At 37.6% G+C, this 21,175-nt stretch overlaps 1 protein-coding gene across 4 annotated transcripts in view; it reads left to right on the top strand.

The window, feature by feature from the left end:
* The window catches only part of LOC308417120 (cytochrome P450 2C29), a gene marked incomplete at both ends in the record, with an annotated part of 338,086 nt that overhangs the window by 220,440 nt on the left and 96,471 nt on the right, over positions 1-21,175 (top strand). For 2 of the 4 annotated variants that reach the window (XM_080912237.1, XM_080912239.1), the window contains 2 exons: positions 16,278-16,419; positions 17,448-17,629. The exons of the other annotated variants lie outside the window; for them this stretch is intronic. In XM_080912237.1, coding sequence (XP_080768363.1) covers positions 16,278-16,419; positions 17,448-17,629 — 324 coding nt within the window. Of the gene's footprint in view, positions 1-16,277; positions 16,420-17,447; positions 17,630-21,175 lie in introns of those variants that run through there. 4 annotated transcript variants of the gene reach the window in all.

Raw genomic sequence — 21,175 nt, 5'->3', positions numbered from 1 at the left:
TTTATTATGTTTAAATATGGGCCTTGGATTCCTGTTCTTTCCAGGACTTTTAACATGAAGGGGTGTTGGATTTTGTCCAATGCTTTCTCAGCGTCTAGTGAGATGACCATGTGATTTTGGTCTTTAAGTTTGTTTATATGGTGGATTACATTGATGGATTTCCTTATGTTAAACCATCCCTGCATCCCAGGGATGAAGCCTACTTGGTCATGATGAATGATGGTTTTTATGTGTTCTTGGATTGGGTTTGCAAGGATTTTGTTGAGTATTTTTGCATCAATGTTCATAAGTGAGATTGGTCTGAAGTTCTCTTTCCTTGTAGGGTCTTTGTGTGGCTTAGGTACGAGGGTTATTGTAGCCTCAAATAATGAGTTGGGTAATATTCCATCTGATTCTATCTTTTGGAATAGTTTGGCGAATATTGGTGTTATATCCCCAATAAATGTCTGATAAAATTCTGCACTGAACCCGTCTGGACCTGGCCTTTTTTTGGTTGGGAGGCTTTTGATGACTTCTTCTATTTCTTTAGGTGTTATGGGGTTATTTAGATGGTTTACTTGGTCCTGGTTTAACTTTGGGACTTTGTATCTGTCTAGGAATTCGTCCATTTCCTCCGGATTTTCCAATTTTGTGGAGTATAAGTTTTTGTAGTACGATCTGATGATTTTTTGAATTTCCTTAGTTTCAGTTGTTATGTCACCACTTTCCTTTCTGACTTTGTTAATTTGGATACTCTCTCTTTGCCCTTTAGTTAGTCTGGCTAGGGGTTTATCAATCTTGTTGATTTTCTCAAAGAACCAACTCTTTGTTTTGTTGATTTTTTCAATGGTTTTTTTTTGTTTCTATTTGGTCTATTTCTGCCCTAATTTTGATTATTTCTTGCCGTCTACTCTTTTTAGGTATATCTGCTTCCTTTTGTTCTAGGGCTTTTAGCTGTGCTGTCAGGTTGCTGATGTGAGCTCTCTCCAGTTTCTTCTTGGAAGCACTTAGGGCAATGAGTTTTCCTCTCAATACTGCTTTCATTGCATCCCATAGGTTTGGGTATGTTGTGTTATCATTTTCGTTGAATTCTAGAAAGTCCTTAATTTCTTTCTTTATTTCTTCTTTGACCCTGCTATCCTTTAACAGAGCGTTGTTTAGTTTCCATGTGTATGTGGGCATTTTGTTGTCTTTGTTGTTGTTAAAGACCAGCCGTAGACCATGGTGATCTGAGAGGATACATAGGAGTATTTCAATCTTCTTATATCAATGAAGGCTCGTTCTGTGTCCAATTATGTGGTCAATTTTCGAGAAGGTGCCATGGGGTGGTGAGAAGAAAGTGTATTCTTTTACTTTAGGATAGTATGTTCTGTATATATCTATTAATTCTAGTTGGTTCAAAGTCTCTGCTAGTTTTGCAGTGTCCTTGTTCAGTTTCTGTTTCCCTGATCTGTCCATTGGTGAGAGTGGGGTGTTAAAGTCTCCCACTATTATTGTGTGGGGTGAAATGTATTTTTTGAGCTTTAGTAGAGTTTCTTTTATGAATGTGGGTGATTTTTTATTTGGAGCATATATGTTAAGGATTGAGAGTTCCTCCTGACAGATTTCCCCGGTAATGAGTAAAAATTGTCCTTCTTTATTTTTTTTGATAACTTTTGGTTGGAAGTTTACTTTATTCAATATTAGAATAGCCACTCCAGCTTGCTTCTTGGAGCTGTTTGCTTGGAAGTTTTTTTTTCACCCTTTTACTCTGAGATAGTGTCTGTCTCTGTCTCTGAGATGAGTTTCCTGTATGCAGCAAAAGGCTGGATTTTGTTTATGTATCCAGTCTGATAGTCTATGTCTCTTTATTGGAGAGTTGAGACCATTTATGTTAATAGATATCAAGGAATAATTGTTTCTGTTTCCTGCCATTTTTGCTTTTTTGGGTTGAGTTGTGTCTGTGTTTTTTTCTTCTTTTGGTTTTTTTGTTTAGGAGTTTTCTTGTTTTTATTAGGCTTTGTTTTCCCTCCTTGTATTGGGTTTTCCACCTATAATTCGTTGTAGTGCTGGGTTTGTGGTCAGATATTGTGTGAATTTTGATTTGTCTTGAAATATCTTTGTCTCTCCATCGATGGTGATTGATAGTTTTGCTGGGTATAGCAGCTTGGGCTGGCACTTGTGCTCTCTTAAGGAGTGCATGATGTCTGTCCAGGCTCTTCTAGCTTTCATAGTCTCTGTTGAGAAATCGGGTGTGAGTCTGATTGGTCTGCCTTTATATGTTACCTGACCATTTTCCCTTACTGCTTTTAGTATTCTTTCGTTACTTTGGGCACTTGATGTTTTTACTATTATGTGTCAGGAGGTATTTCTTTTCTGGTCCAACCTATTTGGAGTTCTGAAGGCTTCTTTTATGCTCGTGGTCATCTCATTCTTGAGGGTAGGGAAGTTTTCTTCTATGATTTTGTTGAAGATATTTACTGTGCCTCTTAGTTGATACTCTTCTCCCTCTTCTATTCCTATTATCCTTAGGTTCGGTCTTCTCATTGTGTCTTGTATTTCCTGGACATTTTGGGTTAGGAGCTTTTTGTTTTTTTGCATCTTCTCTGGCTGTTTTGTCTATGTTTGCAATGTTGTCTTCTGCCCCCGAGATTCTCTCCTCGATCTCTTGTAATCTGTTGGAAATGCTTGCTTCTGTGACTCCTGATTTCTTTTTTTGGTGTTCTGACTCTAGGGTTATCTCTTTTAGCACTTTCTTTATTGTGTCAATTTCTGTTTTAATTTCCCTCTTCCATTCCTTTATTTCTTTGGTTCTGTTTTCATCTTGTTCTTTGATTTCTTTGAGTGTTTTTCTTGTTTCTTTTTTAAAAGCTTCTGAATCTTTTTGCTTTTCCTCCCTTTCTTGTTTAAGTAACTCTATCGGCGTCTTGAGTCATGATTTCAGGTCTGTGTCTTCTTTCTCTAGAGTATTTGGAATTCTGATGTTTGCTACTATCGGAGAGCTGGGTTCTGGTGTTGCTAGATTGTCTTGGTTTCTTTGGGATATACTCTTTCTCTTTCCTCTTGCCATTTTGTTGTCAGTGATATGTTCTTACCTTTCCCTTGTATCTGGTCTGTGTCCCTGGTACACTTTCCGTGTGCACACCACAGAGATCTCTCTACTCCCCGGCAGCCCAGGTCCCGGGTGGCAGCTGGGCTAGGCTCCGCATTGCGTCCTGAAGTCACCTCCGGGTGGGAACAGACGTTCCTAAGTTCTGTTCCTGGTCACAGATGCTCAGCCTCTCCAAGCCACATTTCTGGCTGGCAGGTGGGCCAGGCTCTGCTCTGTGTCCTGAAGTCGTCTACGGGTGGGAACAGAAGTTCCTAAGATCTGTTCCCAGTAACTGGATAGGGGAGGACAGGGCAGGTCAGGGCACGGGGTGCCCTTTCCGTGTGCACTCCGCAGAGATCCCTCTGCTCCCCCGCAGCCTAGGTCTCCCACTCACCAGTTGCTCAACCTGTTCGAGCAGCCTTTCTGGCTGGCTGTTGGGCCAGGCTCTGCTCTGTGTCCTGAAGTCGTCTCCGGGTGGGAACAGAAGTTCTTAAGATCTGTTCCCAGTCACTGGATCGGGGAGGACAGGGCAGGTCAGGGCAGGGGGTGCCCTTTCCGTGTGCACTCTGCAGAGATCCCTCTGCTCCCCCGCAGCCTAGGTCTCCCACTCACCAGTTGCTCAGCCTGTTCGAGCCGCCTTTCCGGCTGCCAGTTGGGCCAGGCTCCGCTCTGCGTCCTGAAGTCGTCTCCGGGTGGGAACAGAAGTTCCTAAGATCTGTTCCAGGTCACAGTTTCTCAGCCTGTACGAGCCGCCTTTCTGGCTGGCAGTTGGGCCAGGCTCCGCTCTGTGTCCTGAAGTCGTCTCCGGGTGGGAACAGAAGCTCCTAAGATCTGTTCCAGGTCGCAGTTTCTCAGCCTGTTCGAGCCGCCTTTCCAGCTGGCTGTTGGGCCAGGCTCTGCTCTGTGCCCTGAAGTCGTCTCAGGGTGGGAACAGAAGTTCCTAAGATCTGTTCCCAGTCACTGTATCGGGGAGGACAGGGCAGGTCAGGGCAGGGGGTGCCTTTTCCGTGTGCACTCCGCAGAGATCCCTCTGCTCCCCAGCAGCCTAGGTCTCCCACTCACCAGTTACTCAGCCTGTTCCGAATTATTCTTTTTGTTGTCTAAATTATGTCAGGTGTATGAAGTCAGATATGATGAGGTATAATAGTCAATATTAAGAGAATGAAGACTCAGGGAATGTATGCTTCCAGACCAAAGCCAGACCTGGGTCAGCTTCACCAGGACTTCCAGCCTGCCAGGAGTGAGAATGAAGACTCCCAACTGAAAAGCTCAGTAAATATCTTCAACAAAATTATGGAAGAAAACTTTCCTACCCTAAACAACGAGATGACCACAAACATACAAAAAGTTTTCAGAACCCCAAAGAGATTAAGCTAGAGAAAAATTTGTTCGGAAACATAATAGTCAAAACAACAAACGTTCAAAAGGAAAAAAGAATACTAAAACCATTAGAAAAAAAGAACAGATAACATATAAAGGCGGATCAATCAGAATTACACCAGAGTTTTCAACAGAGTCTATAAAAGATAGGAGATCTTAGACTGACATCATACAGACCATAAAATCACACAAATGGCAACCAAGGTTACGATATCCAAGCAAACTCTCAATTACAAAGATGGAGAAGGTATTTCCATACAAAAGCAAATTTACACAATATCTGTCCATAAATCAAGCACTATAAAAATAATAAATAATAACAAAAAGTGAAACTTCACCCTAGGAAAAGCAAGAAATAATTTTTTTGCAAAGAACCCAAAATTAGAAAAGCACGTAAATATAATTTTAAATCTAACAAATAGAAGAAGCATATACCCAGGAGAAGAAGATGAAAGAAATGAGGGAAAATACAGCCTAGTAAGAACAAGAAAACTCCTAAACAAGAAAACTAAAAAAAAAAAAAACACAGACACAACTCAACCCAAAAAAGCAATAATAGCAGGAAACAGAAACAACTATTCCTTGATATCTATTAACATAAATGGTCTCAACTCCCCAATAAAGAGACATAGACTATCAGACTGAATACATAAACAAAACCCAGCCTTTTGCTGCATACAGGAAACTCATCTCAGAGACAAAGACAGACACTATCTCAGAGTAAAAGGGTGGGAAAAAAATTTCCAAGCAAACAACTCCAAGAAGCAAGCTGGAGTGGCTATTCTAATATCGAATAAAGTAAATTTCCAACCAAAAGTTATCAAAAAAGATAAGGAAGGACACTTTTTACTCATTACCGGGGAAATCTGTCAGGAGGAACTCTCAATACTTAACATATATGCTCCAAATAAAAAAGCACCCACGAATGGATACAATAATTGTGGTACATATACACAATGGAATACTACTCAGCCACCAGAAACAATGACTTAACCAAATTCTTAAGAAAATGGCTGCATCTAGAGAAGATCATCCTGAGTGAGATAACCCAATCACAAAAGAACAGACATAATATGCAGTCACTTATAGTGGGATGCTAACCCCAGAGGCTTGCACTCCCCCAGAAACAACTCACAGACTGTATGAAGTCCAAGAAATAAAGAAAACAAAAAAAATACATATATTTACAAACAAGAAGACTTTTACTGTTTCCATGTTTTGTTTTGTTTTGCACGTAGTTTACGCTTATTGTAACTATTGGGTTTTCAATGTGTACTGTTGGGCCCTTGAAAAAAATCAAGTACTGACTAAAAAAAAAATATATTTACATGGTTTTATGTGAAAAATTATTTTAATGTCTGAAAAAACAGTACTGACAAAAAAGTATAATTTTAAGCAAAAAATGTTTAAAATCTGTACATTTATCTTTGTTTTGTAAAATAAAGTCGTTTAAAAAAAACTATGGACAGGCTGAGCAACTGTGACCAGGAACAGATCTTAGGAACTTCTGTTCCCACCCAGAGACGACTTCAGGACGCAGAGCGGAGCCTGGCCCAACTGCCAGCCGGAAAGGCGGCTCGTACAGGCTGAGCAACTGTGACCGGGAACAGATCATAGAAACTTCTGTTCCCACCCGGAGACGACTTCAGGACGCAGAGCGGAGCCTGGCTCAACTGCCAGCCGGAAAGGCGGCTCCTACAGGCTGAGCAACTGGTGAGTGGGAGACCTAGGCTGCTGGAGAGCAGAGGGATCTCTACGGAGTGCACGCAGAAAGAGCACCCCTTGCCCTGACCTGCCCTGTCCTCCCCGATCCAGTGACCAGGAACAGATCTTAGGAACTTCTGTTCCCACCCGTAGACGACTTCAGGACACAGAGCAGAGCCTGGCCCAACTGCCAGCCGGAAAGGCGGCTCCTACAGGCTGAGCAACTGGTGAGTGGGAGACCTAGGCTGCTGGAGAGCAGAGGAATCTCTACGGAGTGCACACAGAAAGGGCATCCCCTGCCCTGACCTGCCCTGTCCTCCCCGATCCAGTGACCAGGAACAGATCTTAGAAACTTCTGTTCCCACCCGTAGACGACTTCAGGACAAGAGCAGAGCCTGGCCCAACAGCCAGCCGGAAAGGCGGCTAATACAGGCTGAGCAACTGGTGAGTGGGAGACCTAGGCTGCTGGGGAGAAGAAGGATCTCTGCGGAGTGCACACGGAAAGGGCACCCCCTGCCCTGACCTGCCCTGTCCTCCCCAATCCAGTGACCGGGAACAGATTTTAGGAACTTCTGTTCCCACCCGGAGACGACTTCAGGACACAGAGCGGAGCCTGGCCCACCTGCCAGCCGGAAAGGTGGCTCGGAGAGGCTGAGCATCTGTGACCAGGAACAGATATTAAGAACCTCTGTTTCCACCCGGAGGCAACTTCAGGACTCAGAGCGGAGCCTGGCCCAGCTGTCACCCGGAACCTGGGCTGCCAGGGAGTAGACAGATCTCTGCGGAGTGCACACGAAAAGTATACCAGGGACACAGACCAGATAAAAGGGAAAGGTAAGAACATATCACTGACAAAAAAATGACAAGAGTAAAGAGAAAGAATATATCCCAAGGAAACCAAGACAATCTATCAACACCAGAACCCAGCTCTCCGATAGTAGCAAACATCGGAATTCCAAACACTCCAGAAGAAGAAGACACAGACCTGGAATCATGCCTCAAGACGCTGATAGAGTTACTTAAACAAAAAAGGGAGTAAAAGCAAAAAGATTCAAAAGCTTTTAAAGTAGAAACAAGAAAAACACTCAAAGAACTCAAAGAATGAGAGGAAAACAGAACCAAAGAAATAAAAAAATGAAAGAGGGAAATTAAAACAGAAATTGACACAATTAAGAAAACGCTAAAAGAGATAACCCTAGAGTCAGAACACCAAAAAAAGAAATCAGGAGTCACAGAAGCAAGCATTTTTAACAGATTACAAGAGATCGAGGAGAGAATCTCGGGGGCAGAAGACAACATTGCAAAAATAGACAAAACAGCCAGAGAAGATGCAAAAAACAAAAAGCTCCTAACCCAAAATGTCCAGGAAATACAAGACACAATGAGAAGACCAAACCTAAGGATAATAGGAATAGAAGAGGGAGAAGAGTATCAACTAAGAGGCACAGTAAATATCTTCAACAAAATCATAGAAGAAAACTTCCCTACCCTCAAGAATGAGATGACCACGAGCATAAAAGAAGCCTGTAGAACTCCAAATAGGTTGGACCACAAAAGAAATACCTCCCGAAACATAATAGTAAAAACATCAAGTGCCCAAAGTAAAGAAAGAATACTAAAAGCAGTGAGGGAAAAAGGTCAGGTAACATATAAAGGCAGACCAATCAGACTCACACCCGATTTCTCAACAGAGAATATGAAAGCTAGAAGAGCCTGGACAGATATCATGCACTCCTTAAGAGAGCACAAGTGCCAGCCCAAGCTGCTATACCCAGCAAGACTATCAATCACCATCGATGGAGAGACAAAGATATTTCAAGACAAATCAAAATTCACACAATATCTGACCACAAACCCAGCACTACAACGAATTATAGGTGGAAAACCCAATACAAGGAGGGAAAACACATCCTAATAAAAACAAGAAAACTTCTAAACAAGAAAACTAAAAGAAGAAAAAATCACAGACACAACTCAACCCAAAAAAGCAAAAATGGCAGGAAACAGAAACAATTATTCCTTGATATCTATTAACATAAATGGTCTCAACTCCCCAATAAAGAGACATAGACTATCAGACTGGATACATAAACAAAATCCAGCCTTTTGCTGCATACAGGAAACTCATCTCAGAGACAGAGACAGACACTATCTCAGAGTAAAAGGGTGGGAAAAAACTTCCAAGAAAACAGCTCTAAGAAGCAAGTTGGAGTGTCTATTCTAATATCGAATAAAGCAAATTTCCAACCAAAAGTTATCAAAAAAGATAGAGAAGGACACTTTTTACTCATTACCAGGGAAATCTGTCAGGAGAAACTCTCAATCCTTAACATATATGCTCCAAATAAAAAATCACCCACATTCATAAAAGAAACTCTACTAAAGCTGAAAAATACATTTCACCCCACACAATAATAGTGGGAGACTTTAATACCCCACTCTCACAAATGGACAGATCAGGGAAACAGAAACTGAACAAGGACACTGCAAAACTAGCAGAGACATTGAACCAACTAGAATTAATAGATATATACAGAACATACTATCCTAAAGTAAAAGAATACAACTTCTTCTCACCACCCCATGGAACCTTCTCGAAAATTGACCACATAATTGGACACAGACCGAGCCTTCATCGATATAAGAAGATTGAAATACTCCCATGCATCCTCTCAGATCATCATGGTCTACGGCTGGTCTTTAACAACAACAAAGACAACAAAAATCCCACATACACATGGAAACTAAACAATGCTCTGTTAAAGGATAGTAGGGTCAGTGAAGAAATAAAAAAAGAAATTAAGGACTTTCTAGAATTCAACAAAAACCATAACACAATATACCCAAACCTATGGGATGCAATGAAAGCAATATTGAGAGGAAAACTCATAGCCCTAAGTGCTTCCAAAAAGAAACTGGAGAGAGCTCACAACAGCAACCTGACAGCACAGCTAAAAGTCCTAGAACAAAAGGAAGCAGATATACCCAAAAAGAGTAGATGGCAAGAAATAATCAAAATTAGGGCAGAAATAGACAAAATAGAAACAAATAGAACCATTGAAAAATTCAACAAAACCAAGAGATGGTTCTTTGAGAAAATCAACAAGATTGATAAACCCCTAGCCAGACTAACTAAAGGGCAAAGAGAGAGTATCCTAATTAACAAAATCAGAAAGAAAAGTGGGGACATAACAACTGAATCTAAGGAAATTCAAGAAATCATCAGATCCTAGTACAAAAAATTATACTAGACAAAATTGGAAAATCTGGAGGAAATGGACGAATTCCTAGACAGATACAAGGTCCCAAAGTTTAACCAGGACCAAGTCAAACATCTAAATAACCCAATAACACCTAAAAAAATAGAAGAAGTCATCAAAAGCCTCCCAACCAAAAAAAGGCCAGGTCCAGACGGGTTCAGTGCAGAATTTTATCAGACATTTATTGGGGATATAACACCAATATTCGCCAAACTATTCCAAAAGATAGAATCAGATGGAATATTACCCAACTCATTTTTTGAGGCTACAATAACCCTCGTACCTAAGCCACACAGAGACCCTACAAGGAAAGAGAACTTCAGACCAATCTCACTTATGAACATTGATGCAAAAATACTCAACAATATCCTTGCAAACCTTATCCATGAACACATCAAAACCATCATTCATCATGACCAAGTAGGCTTCATCCCTGGGATGCAGGGATGGTATAACGTAAGGAAATCCATCAATGTAATCCAACATATAAACAAACTTAAAGACCAATATCACATGGTCATCTCACTAGATGCTGAGAAAGCATTGGACAAAATCTAACACCCCTTCATGTTAAAAGTCCTGGAAAGAACAGGAATCCAAGGCCCATATTTAAACATAATAAAAGCAATATACAGCAAACCAACAGCCAACATCAAACCTAATGGCAAGAAACTTGAAGCAATCCCACTAAAATCAGGGACTCGACAAGGCTGCCCACTCTCCCCCTACCTATTCAACATAGTACTGGAAGTCCTGGCTGGAGCAATTAGACAGCAAAAGGAGATCAAGGATATGCAAATCGGAAAGGAAGAGATAAAAACATCACTCTTTGCCGATGACATGATAGTGTACTTGAGTGACCCCAAAAATTCCACCAGAGAACTCCTACAGCTGATAAACAAGTTCAGCAAAGTGGCCGGATACAAAATTAACTCAAACAAATAAGTAGCCTTCCTATACTCAAAGAACAAACATGTGGAGAAAAAAATTAGGGAAAAGGTACCCTTCACAATCGTTACAAAATCTATGAAATACCTTAATGTGACTCTAACTAAGCAAGTGAAGGGCCTGTATGACAAGAACTTCAAACCTCTAAAGAAGGAAATTGAGGAAGATCTCAGAAAATGGAAAGATCTCCCATGCTCATGGATTGAAAAGATCAACATCTTAAAAATGGCCATCCTACAAAAAGCAATCTACAGATTCAATGCAATCCCCATAAAAATTCCAACCCAGTTCTTCATGGAATTGGAAAGATCAATGTGCAATTTCATATGGAATAACAAAAGACCTAGAATAGCGAAATCCATCCTCAATAACAAAAAAACATCTGCGGGAATCACTATCCCTGACCTCAAGCTATATTACAAGGCAATTGTGCGGAAAACTGCATGGTACTGGTACAGAAATAGGCATGTGGATCAATGGAATAGAATAGAAGATCCAGAAATGAGCCCTCATGTATATGGTCACTTGGTTTTTGACAAAGGAGCAGTAAACATTCAATGGAAAAAGGACAGCCTATTCAACAAATGGTGCTGGTCCAACTGGCACTCAACATGGAAAAGAATGAAAATAGACCCGTTCTTATCTCCTTGTACAAAGCTCAAGTGTAAGTGGATTAAAGATCTCCACATTAAACCAGATACACTGAAACTATTAGATGAGAAAGTTGGGAAAACCTTTGAACACATAGGGACAGGAGAAAATTTCCTGAACAAAACACCAATGGCTCAAGCTCTAAGGTCAAAGATTAACAAATGGGACTTAATGAGATTGCAAAGTTTCTGTAAGGCTAAGGACATCGTCAAGAAAACAAAACGGCAACCAACAGAAAGGGAAAAGATCTTTACCAACACCACATCTGATAGAGGCCTAATATCCAAGGTGTACAAGGAACTCAAAAAGCTAGAAACCAGAGAATCAAATAACCCTATTAAAAAATGGGGTACAGAGCTAAACAAATAATTTTCAGTTGAGGAACACCGAATGGCCGAGAAACATCTGAGGAAGTGCTCGACATCCTTAGCCATCAGGGAAATGCAAATCAAAACAACCCTAAGATTCCACCTCACACCAGTCAGATTGGCCAAGATCCAAAACTCAGATGACAGCAGATGCTGGCGAGGCTGCGGAGAAAGAGGAACACTTCTCCACTGTTGGTGGGGTTGCAAGCTAATACAACTACTCTGGAAATCTGTCTGGCGATAACTCAGAAAATTGGATATAGTACTACCTGAAGACCCAGCTATTCCACTTCTGGGCATATACCCCAGAGACACTTTAATACACAACAAAGATATATGCACCACAATGTTCATAGCGGCTCTATTTATAATAGCCAGAAGCTGGAAGGAACCCAGATGTCCTTCAGAAGACGAATGGATACAAAAATTGTGGTACATATACACAATGGAATACTACTCAGCCACCAGAAACAATGACTTAACCAAATTCTTAAGAAAATGGCTGCATCTAGAGAAGATCATCCTGAGTGAGATAACCCAGTCACAAAAGAACAGACATAATATGCAGTCACTTATAGTGGGATGCTAACCCCAGAGGCTTGCACTCCCCCAGAAACAACTCACAGACTGTATGAAGTCCAAGAAATAAAGAAAACAAAAAATATACATATATTCACAAAACAAGAAGACTTTGACTATTTCCATGTTGCGTTTTGTTTTGCATGTACTTTACGCTTATTGCAACTATTAGGTTTTCAATGCATACTGTCAAGCCCTTGAAAAAAATCAAGTACTGACTAAAAAATATATTCACATGGTTTTATGTAAAATTTATTTTAATGTCTGAAAAAACAGTACTGACAAAAATGTATAATTTTAAGCAAAAAATGTTTAAAATCTGTACATTTATTTTTGTTTTGCAAAATAAAGTCGTTTAAAAAAAGAAGAACTAATTTACTGATTTCTTAAGTATTAAATATTAAAATAAAAAAAACTATAAATTATTGCTACCATAAATTTCAGTAGATCTAAGTTAACAGACTGTCATGTTATAAGTAGTAAGATTTAATACTGTTATGATGTTGGTATTAACATAATTTATTTACATATTCAATGCAGTTCATTAAATGTCCACTGCCTTAAAAATAAATAAATAAATAAATAAATACAGTGAATAAATAAATAAATGAATAAAAATAAAAGATAAAAGGAAAAAAAAGAAAATAAGTTTAACTCAGAGCTGAAATCAACTAAAGAAAAAAAAACTAAAGAAAGAATCAACATAACCAAGTGCTGGTTCTTTGAGAAAATCAACAGGATCAATAAATCCTTACCCAGACTAACTAGACCGCACAGAGGGAGTATTCACGTTAACAAAATCTGTAATCAAAGGAGATATATAAAAACAAACACTAAGGAAATTCAAGAAATCATCAGATTTTACTATAGGAGGCTGTACTCAACAAAACCAGAGAATCTAGAGGAAATTAAAATTTTTCTAGACATATACCACGTACCAAAGTTATGTCAGGATCAGATTAAACATTTAAACAGACACATAACACCTAAAGAAACAGAAGCAGTCACCAAAACCCTCCCGACTAAAAAAATTCCAGGACCTAATAGTTACAGGGCAGAACTCTATCAGACATTCATAGAAGACCAATATCCTCCAAAATATTCAAAAAAATAGAAGAGAGAATGCTACCCAACTCATTCTTCAATCCCACAATTATGTTCATTCCCTAAACCACAGAAAGCCCATGTTTAAAAAAAAAAAAAAGAAATTTAGACCAACTTCCCTCATGAATATTGAGGCAAAACTACTCAATAAAATTTTTGCACTCTGAATCCAAGAACACATCAAACTATTCATTCACCCATGATCTAGTAGAGTTCATGCCAGGTATGCAAGGATGGATCAATACATGGAAACCTATCAATGTAATCCACTATATAAGCAAACTCAAAGAAAAAAAACGCATGACAATCTCTCTAGATGATGAAAAGCATTTGACACAATTCACAACATCTCTTCATGTTAAAAGTCTTGAAAAGATCAATAATTCAGGACTCATACTTAAACATAGTAAAAGAAATATACAGAAAAACTGTAGACAGCATCAAACTAAATGGTGAGAAATTTAATGCAATACGACTAAAATCAGAGACTACAACACAGTTATCTGCTCTCTCCCTACCTATTCAGTAAAGTACTGTAAGTACTAATCAGAGCAAGCAGACAGCAAAGAGTGGTCAAAAAGATACTAATTGGAAAGGAGGAAGTCAAAATATCACTATGTAAGATGATAGGATATTATACATAAAGAACCCCAAAAGGGAACCAGGGAACTTTTTCAGCTAAAAAACAACTTCAGCAATATGGCTGAATAGATAATTAACATGAAATATCAGTAGCCTTCTTCTAATCATAGGATAAACAGGCTGAGAAAGAAATGAGAGAATCAACACCTTCACAATAGTCACAAAGAATATGAAATACGATTGGGTTACCCTAACCACACAAGTGAAATATCTGTATGACAAGAACTTCAAGTCTCTTATGAGGGAAATTGATGAAGACCTCAGAATGTGGAAATATGCCCCATGCTCATGGATTGGAAGAATCAATGTAGTACAAATAAATATTTTTGTAAGGAAATCTACAAATTCAATGCAATACCCTCCAAAATTCCAACCAAATTATTCATAGAGTTAGAAAGAGCAATTTGCAAGATCATTTGGAACAATATAAAACCCAGGATGTAAAACTTTACACAACAATAAAAAAATCCAGGAAAATCACCATCCCTCACTTCGAGCCATATTACAAGTCAATGATGATTAAAAACTGCATGATATTGGTACAGACACAGGATGTTAGATCTATGAAATAGTATTGAAGTTCCAGCAATAAACCCACACACCTATGGTCACTTGATTTTTGACAAAGGAGCTACAAACATTCAATGGAAAAATGACTGCCTCTTTAACAAATGGTACTGGTTCAACTGACTGATAATTCAAGGGGCAGTTAGCATGCAGAAAAATGCAAATCCATCCATTCTTATCACCTTGTACAAAGTTCAAGTACAAGTGCATCAGAGATCTCTACATTAAACCAGGTATACTGAAACTAACAGTGGTGAAGAGCTTAGAACACATAGACACAGGAGGAATATCCTAAAGAGAACACCAATTGCTTATGTTCTAGTATCAAGAATGGACAAATAAGACCTCATGAAAAATCAAAGCTTCTGTAAGGCAAAGGACAATGTCAAAAAAAAAAAAAAAAAAAAAAAAAAAAAAAAAAAAAAAAAAAAAAAACAACCAAGAGATTTAGAAAAAAATTTTATTAATCGTACATCAGGTAGAGGACTAGTATACAATATATACAAAGAACACAAGAAGAGAGAATGTAGATACTCAAATAATCCTATTTAAAAATTGGGTACAGATCTAAACAAAGAATTCTCAACTTAGAGATATCAAATGGCTGAAAAGCTTCTAAAGAAATGCCGAACATCTCTAGTCATCGGGGTAATCCAAATAAAAACAACCCTAAGATTTCACCTCATACCAGTTAGAATGAATAAGGTCAAAAACGCAGGTGAACAGCAGATTCTGGCAAAAATGTAGAAAATAAGGAACATTCCTACACTGTTGCTGGGAGTGTAAACTGGTATAACAACTCTGGAAATCAGTCTGGCTCTGGTGGTTCCTCAGAAAATATAACAGAATACCACCTCAGGACCCAGCTATACCACTCCTGAGCATATACCCAAATATGGCTCCAAAATCTACCAAGGATATATGCTCTACCATGTTCATGGGAACCTTATTTATAGTATCCAGAAGTTACAAAAGTCCAGAAGTCTTTAAACAGAAGAATGAATAAACAAATTATGGTACATATACACAATGGAGTATTACTCAGCTATTAAAAACAATAACTTTATGAAATTACTAGGCAAATCGATTAAACTTGAATTTACAATCTTGAGTGAGGTAACCCAGTTACAAAAAAATAAACAACATTCATAGTATGTACTCACTTATAAGATGATACTAGCCCCAAATGCTTGGAATACCCAAGAAACCATCCACACAATTTATCAAGTGCAAAGAGAAGGAAGGCTAGAATGTGGATGCCTCAATCTTTCTCAGAAAAAAGAAGAAAACATTCATTGCAAGAAGTAAAGGGACACAGAGGAGTAGGGATTGGAGAAAAGCTCATCCAAAGACAGCCTCACCTGGACATACACCCCATATACACCAAACAAACTGGAACAATATTGTTAATGCCAAGTAGTGCTTACTGGAAAGAACCTGATAAGGAAGCCTCCTTAGAGACTGTACCAGAGCAATACAGATACAGAGGAGAATGCTTGTAGCTAACGATGGCCCCAAGTGCATATGCAGCAGAGGATAGCATTTTCTGACATCAGTGGGAGAAGAGGCCTTTGTTCCAGTTAAGGCTCATTCTCCAAGTGCAGAAGAACAAAAAATTACAAAGGTGGGATAGGGTGGTTGGGAGAGGGAGCATCATCATGGAGACAATTGTAAAGAGAGTAGAAATGGGATTGTGGAAAAGAGATAACATCTGAAAAGTAAATGCAGATGATATCCAATAAAAATAATTTGGAGAAAAAAAGAGAGATGCAAGAGACTAATCTGTAGGAAACAAAGAAGAAATTTTATCTCAACTACTCTTTTGAAATGTCACTGGAAGGCCATTTGGCCACATCAATGTTACTGGCCTCAGACTTAATGTACCTCTCCCTACTATGTGCATTGAAACGATGCTGCTGTTCTTTGTACTTAACTACTAAGAAGCAGAAAGTGAGTTGTTATTTTCCTACATACTTTATCTCTATGGTTTTTAATAACTTGGTTCCCTTTTGTGTGTTGTTCCAGGGAACAATGGTAATAACATCACTGACATCAGTGCTGCATGACAGTAAGGAGTTCCCCAACCCAGAGACGTTTGACCCTGGACACTTTCTAGATGCCAATGGAAACTTTAAGAAAAGTGACTATTTCATGCCTTTCTCGACAGGTAATAGAGACTCATTTCCATGGTTTCAGTGACATGAAAATCTGTGGAGACTTAACAGTGCCTCTGAATTTTGGGTAGAGTTGCAGTTTATGCACGATCAGCAGGATGCTTATCCACTTCTCAGTGTTCATCCTAGAAGGCAACCTTCATTTACACTTTACTCTCTCACCATAGAAATGATGAAATAAATCAGAATTTAAATTCATGTTTCCTTTGCTGTGACACTCAACTTCATGCACAGTTAGGGCACTACTAAGTCTTCAAAATATAGAAAATCATCAGCAGAGAGCCTCAAGTACCCTTGCTAATCACATCAGCAAACATTACTTGTTAAGTTGTCACTGGACACTGTGAGGAGAAAATCTCCCAGATTCCTGGATTACTGAGAAGAATTAGCAAATTTCTTGTTGAAACTTTAATATTTACAATGGGAAAATATATTATCATTCTAATAATTGGATTTACAATCACTTAATTTTATAGATAACAGAGACTCACAAGAATAGCATACAAATCAATAAGGAAACATTTGATCAAGATATTTCTATGTGGTTTGAATGCCGAAAAAAATTAAAGATCATTATAGGATAATGGAGACATGGTATTTGTTCCAGAATGTCATCAGTGATCACCGAGAGACCTGTTCTTCTTCATTCAAACTTAGAATAATGGATTTTGAGTATTAACTTGCAGTGTATAAACTGCCTTTGCATTTGTAACTTCTTTCCTTGGGTTTGATTTTGATAGTAAACTCAGAATCATTCTAATTGAGTCTCCTACACAGTTTGATTATAAATATGAACAACCACACCTTGCTACAAAGTATTATTGAACAATCTAATTCTCAAGATTATATGTTATCTAGAAAACAAATTTGTTCTATGTTTGACTGTCTAGTTGTCCTTCCACCTAGCCATTTGTCTAATCACATATACAAAGACTCACAATGCCTTCATTAATTCTTGTGTCAGTTAAAAGAACATTTAATAATAAAATATAGTAATTTTCTTTGACTGTATTTTTTCTAGGAAAACGGATTTGTGTTGGAGAGGGTCTAGCCCGCATGGAGTTGTTTCTATTCCTGACAACCATTTTACAGAACTTTAAACTGAAATCACTTGTTCACCCAGAAGACATTGATACAACCCCGATAATGAATGGATTTGCCTCTATGCCACCAACTTACCAGGTCTGCTTTATTCCACTCTAAAGGGATCAGACATTCTGGGCCCTGTGGTACTATTTTCTGCATCCCCTCCTCATCTTCATTCACCTCCTTCCCACTATCCTCCATTCTTGCTCAGAGATCTTTCTTTTCTCAAGATCCAGCAAACACATGCTATGTCTAGAGTTATAGCACAAATGCACTTTTATTATCTCTTTTGTATAACAGTTCTCTGATTCCTTGTGCTTATGTTTATCAATTCCTTCGTGAAAATAAAATTTCACCTTAAATTATAATTATCATAAAATAATTCCTAGTAATTTTTTATTTTGCATACTTTCAAATATAATTATTCTTTATTTGTGTGCCTGTACTCATATTTGCTTACAATTTAGGTAAGAAAATAGTAGTGTAACAAATCTTTCTTGTCCAAATAAAAAGAAGCATAGAAAATTCAAGAGAAATTGCTAGGATATATATTGTTCGCTAAAGTTGTTTTGTGCAAACATGGGAAACTGGATACAATCTCTAGCACATTTTAAATATATGTATGTGTGTGTGTGAGTGTGTGTGTGTGTGTCTGTGTGTGTGTGTCTGTGTGTATCTGTGTGTATCTGTGTGTGTGTATCTGTGTGTGTGTCTGTGTGTCTGTGTGTCTGTGTATCTATGTGTGTATCTATCTGTGTATCTGTGTCTGTGTGTATGACCAAGCATGATATTGTGTGCTTGTTATACCAATATTGGAGGGCAGGGATCCTGTTTATTGTTTAACACCCAGAAAAGCTAAATTACTGAGCCTCATTTTTCAGAAATATATACACTCTCAAAATTAACTTTGCTTTCACCTCTAACAACAAAAACAACAGTAAACTACAATCACTTTTCCTTAATGTTTTTTAACATCAGTGGACTCAATTCCATAATAAAGAAAAGAGACTAACTCACAAGACAAATAAACTGGACCCAGCATATTGCAGAGTACAGAAATCATACCTCAGTGACAAAGACAGACAAGAATTCAGTGTAAGATGCTGGAAATAATATTACAAGCAAATTATCCCAAGAAACAACCTGGAGTAGCTATTCTAATATCTAATAAAATTAACTTTCTACCAAAATTTATCAAAAAAGATGAGGAAGGACACTTTATACCCATTTTTAAAAATCTACCAAGGTGAAACCTCAATTTTGAACATCTATGTTCCAAATGTAAGGTCACCCACATTTATAAAAGAAATTTCACTATAACTCAAAGCACACATCGCACCTAACACAATAATAGTGGTAGACTTTAATATTCCACTCTCACAAAAGGACAGATCATGGAAGCTGAAACCAAACAGAGACACAGTAAAGACTAACTGAAATTATGAACCAAATAGATTTAACAGAAATCTACAAAATATTTTATCCTAAAACAAAAGATGTACATTAAACAAAATTGACAATATAATCAGTCACATAAGAGGCCTAAACAGATACAAGTAGGTAGAAATAATCCAATGCATTCTATGAGATCACCATGGACTATGACTTTTCTTCAAAAACAACAAAGAAAAATATAAAGGATACATAAACATGAAGGATAAAGAAAAATCTTCTCAATGATAACTTAGTCAAGGGAATAAATAAAGAAATGAAAGGCTTTATAGAATTTAGCAAAAATGAATGAAAAAATACCAGAACTTATGAGACTCGATGAAAGCAGTGATAAGAAAAAACTCATAGCTCTGGGTAGCTCCAAAAAGAAACTGGAGAGAGTATACCCTCTCAGCTTTAGAGCACACCTCAAAGGTCCAGACAAAAGGAAGTAAATACATTCAAGTAAATAGACAGCAAAACATAATGAAATTCGGGTCTAGAATCAACCAACTTGAAAGAAAAATAACTATACAAGGAATCAACAAAACCAGGAACTGATTATTTATGAAAACCAACAAGATATAAAAACTATTAGCCAGACTAACCAAAGGGGACAGAGACGATATCCAAATTAACATAATCATACATGAGAAGGTACACATTAGAACAGAAACTGAGGAAATTTTCAAAAATCATAAAATCCTACTACAAAAGCCTATACTCACAAAACTGGAAAATATGTATGAAATGGACACATTCCTAGACAGATGCCAGGTACTAAAGTTAATTCAGGATCATAAAATCATCTAATCAGTACTATAACTGCAGAAGAAATAGAAGCAGTCATTAAAAGTCTCAAAACCAAAATTCCAAGAACCAGATTTATTTAGTATAGAATTCTATCAGATCTTCAAAGACCTAATACCAATAGTCTTCAAAATCATCAACAAATTAGAAACAGAAAGAACACTACCCAGTTCTATAAAGCAAATATTATGCTTATACCTAAAAGCACAAAAGACCCAACAAAAAAGAACGTCAGACCAATTTCTCTCAAGAATAATTATGGAAACAATCCATTATAAAATTTTCACAAACTGAATCTAAGAAGAGCAAAATAGTCAACAATCTTGATCCAGTAAGTTTTATCCCAGTGATGCAGGAATAGTTCAATAAATGGAAACCCATCAATGCAATACACTATGTAATCAAACTAAAAAAAACTACATGAACTTCTTATTAGATGCTGTGAAAGCATTTTTAAAAATTCAACAATCTTAATGGTAAAAGTCTTGGCAAGAACAGGAATTAAAGGTCCATGCGAAAACATAGTAAAAGCGATATACAGCAAACCAGTAGCCAAGATAAAATTAAATGGAGAGAAATTGAAGTAGCCACACTAAAATCAGGGACTAGACAAGGCTGCACACTCTCTTCCAATCTATTTAATATAGTACTTGAAGTTTTAGCCAAAGCAATTGGAAAGAAAAGGAAAGTCAAAGAGATAGAAATTGAAAAGGAAGAAGTCAAATATCACTATTTGCAGATGCAATGACAGTAAAGTTAAGTAACCCCAAAAATTACACCAAAGAACAATTAAACCTAAGAAACAAATTTAGTAAAAAGGCTGAATATAAAATTGACACAAACAAATCAGTAGCCTTTCTCTAATCAAAAAATAAACAAGCCGAGAAATAAATTGGAAAAAAGACAAACTTCACAACAGTCACAAATGATATAAAGGAACTTGATTTGACACTCACCAAGCCAGTGAAAGATCTATATGACAAGAACTTCAAGTCTCTGAATAAGCAGTCAAAGAAAATCTCAGAAGATGAAAAGATCTCCCATAATCGTGGACTGGCATAGTTAATACAGTAAAAAATTTCCATCTTTCTGAGAGCAATGTAGAGATCCAATGGAATTCCAATCAAAATTCCAACTCAATACTTCACAAACGTGTTAAGGGCAATATGCAAATTCATTTGGAATAACAAAAAACTAATATATTAAAAAATACTCTCTTTTGGTTTTCTTGCTTAGGAGTTTTCTTCTTTTTACTAGGATGTAGTTGGAAAATCTGAAGGAAATGGATGAATTCCTAGACAGATACAAGATCCTAAAGTTAAACCAGGACCAAGTAAACCATCTAGATAATCACATAACACCTGAATAAATAGAAGTCATCAAAAGCCTCCCAACACAAAAAAGCCCAGGGCAAAACGGGTT

This window comes from Micromys minutus (assembly GCF_963924665.1).
Source record: "Micromys minutus genome assembly, chromosome: 2".
NCBI lineage: Eukaryota > Metazoa > Chordata > Mammalia > Rodentia > Muridae > Micromys > Micromys minutus.
Note: the sequence above shows the minus strand (reverse complement) of the source record. Positions and strands in the feature narration are given on the sequence as shown.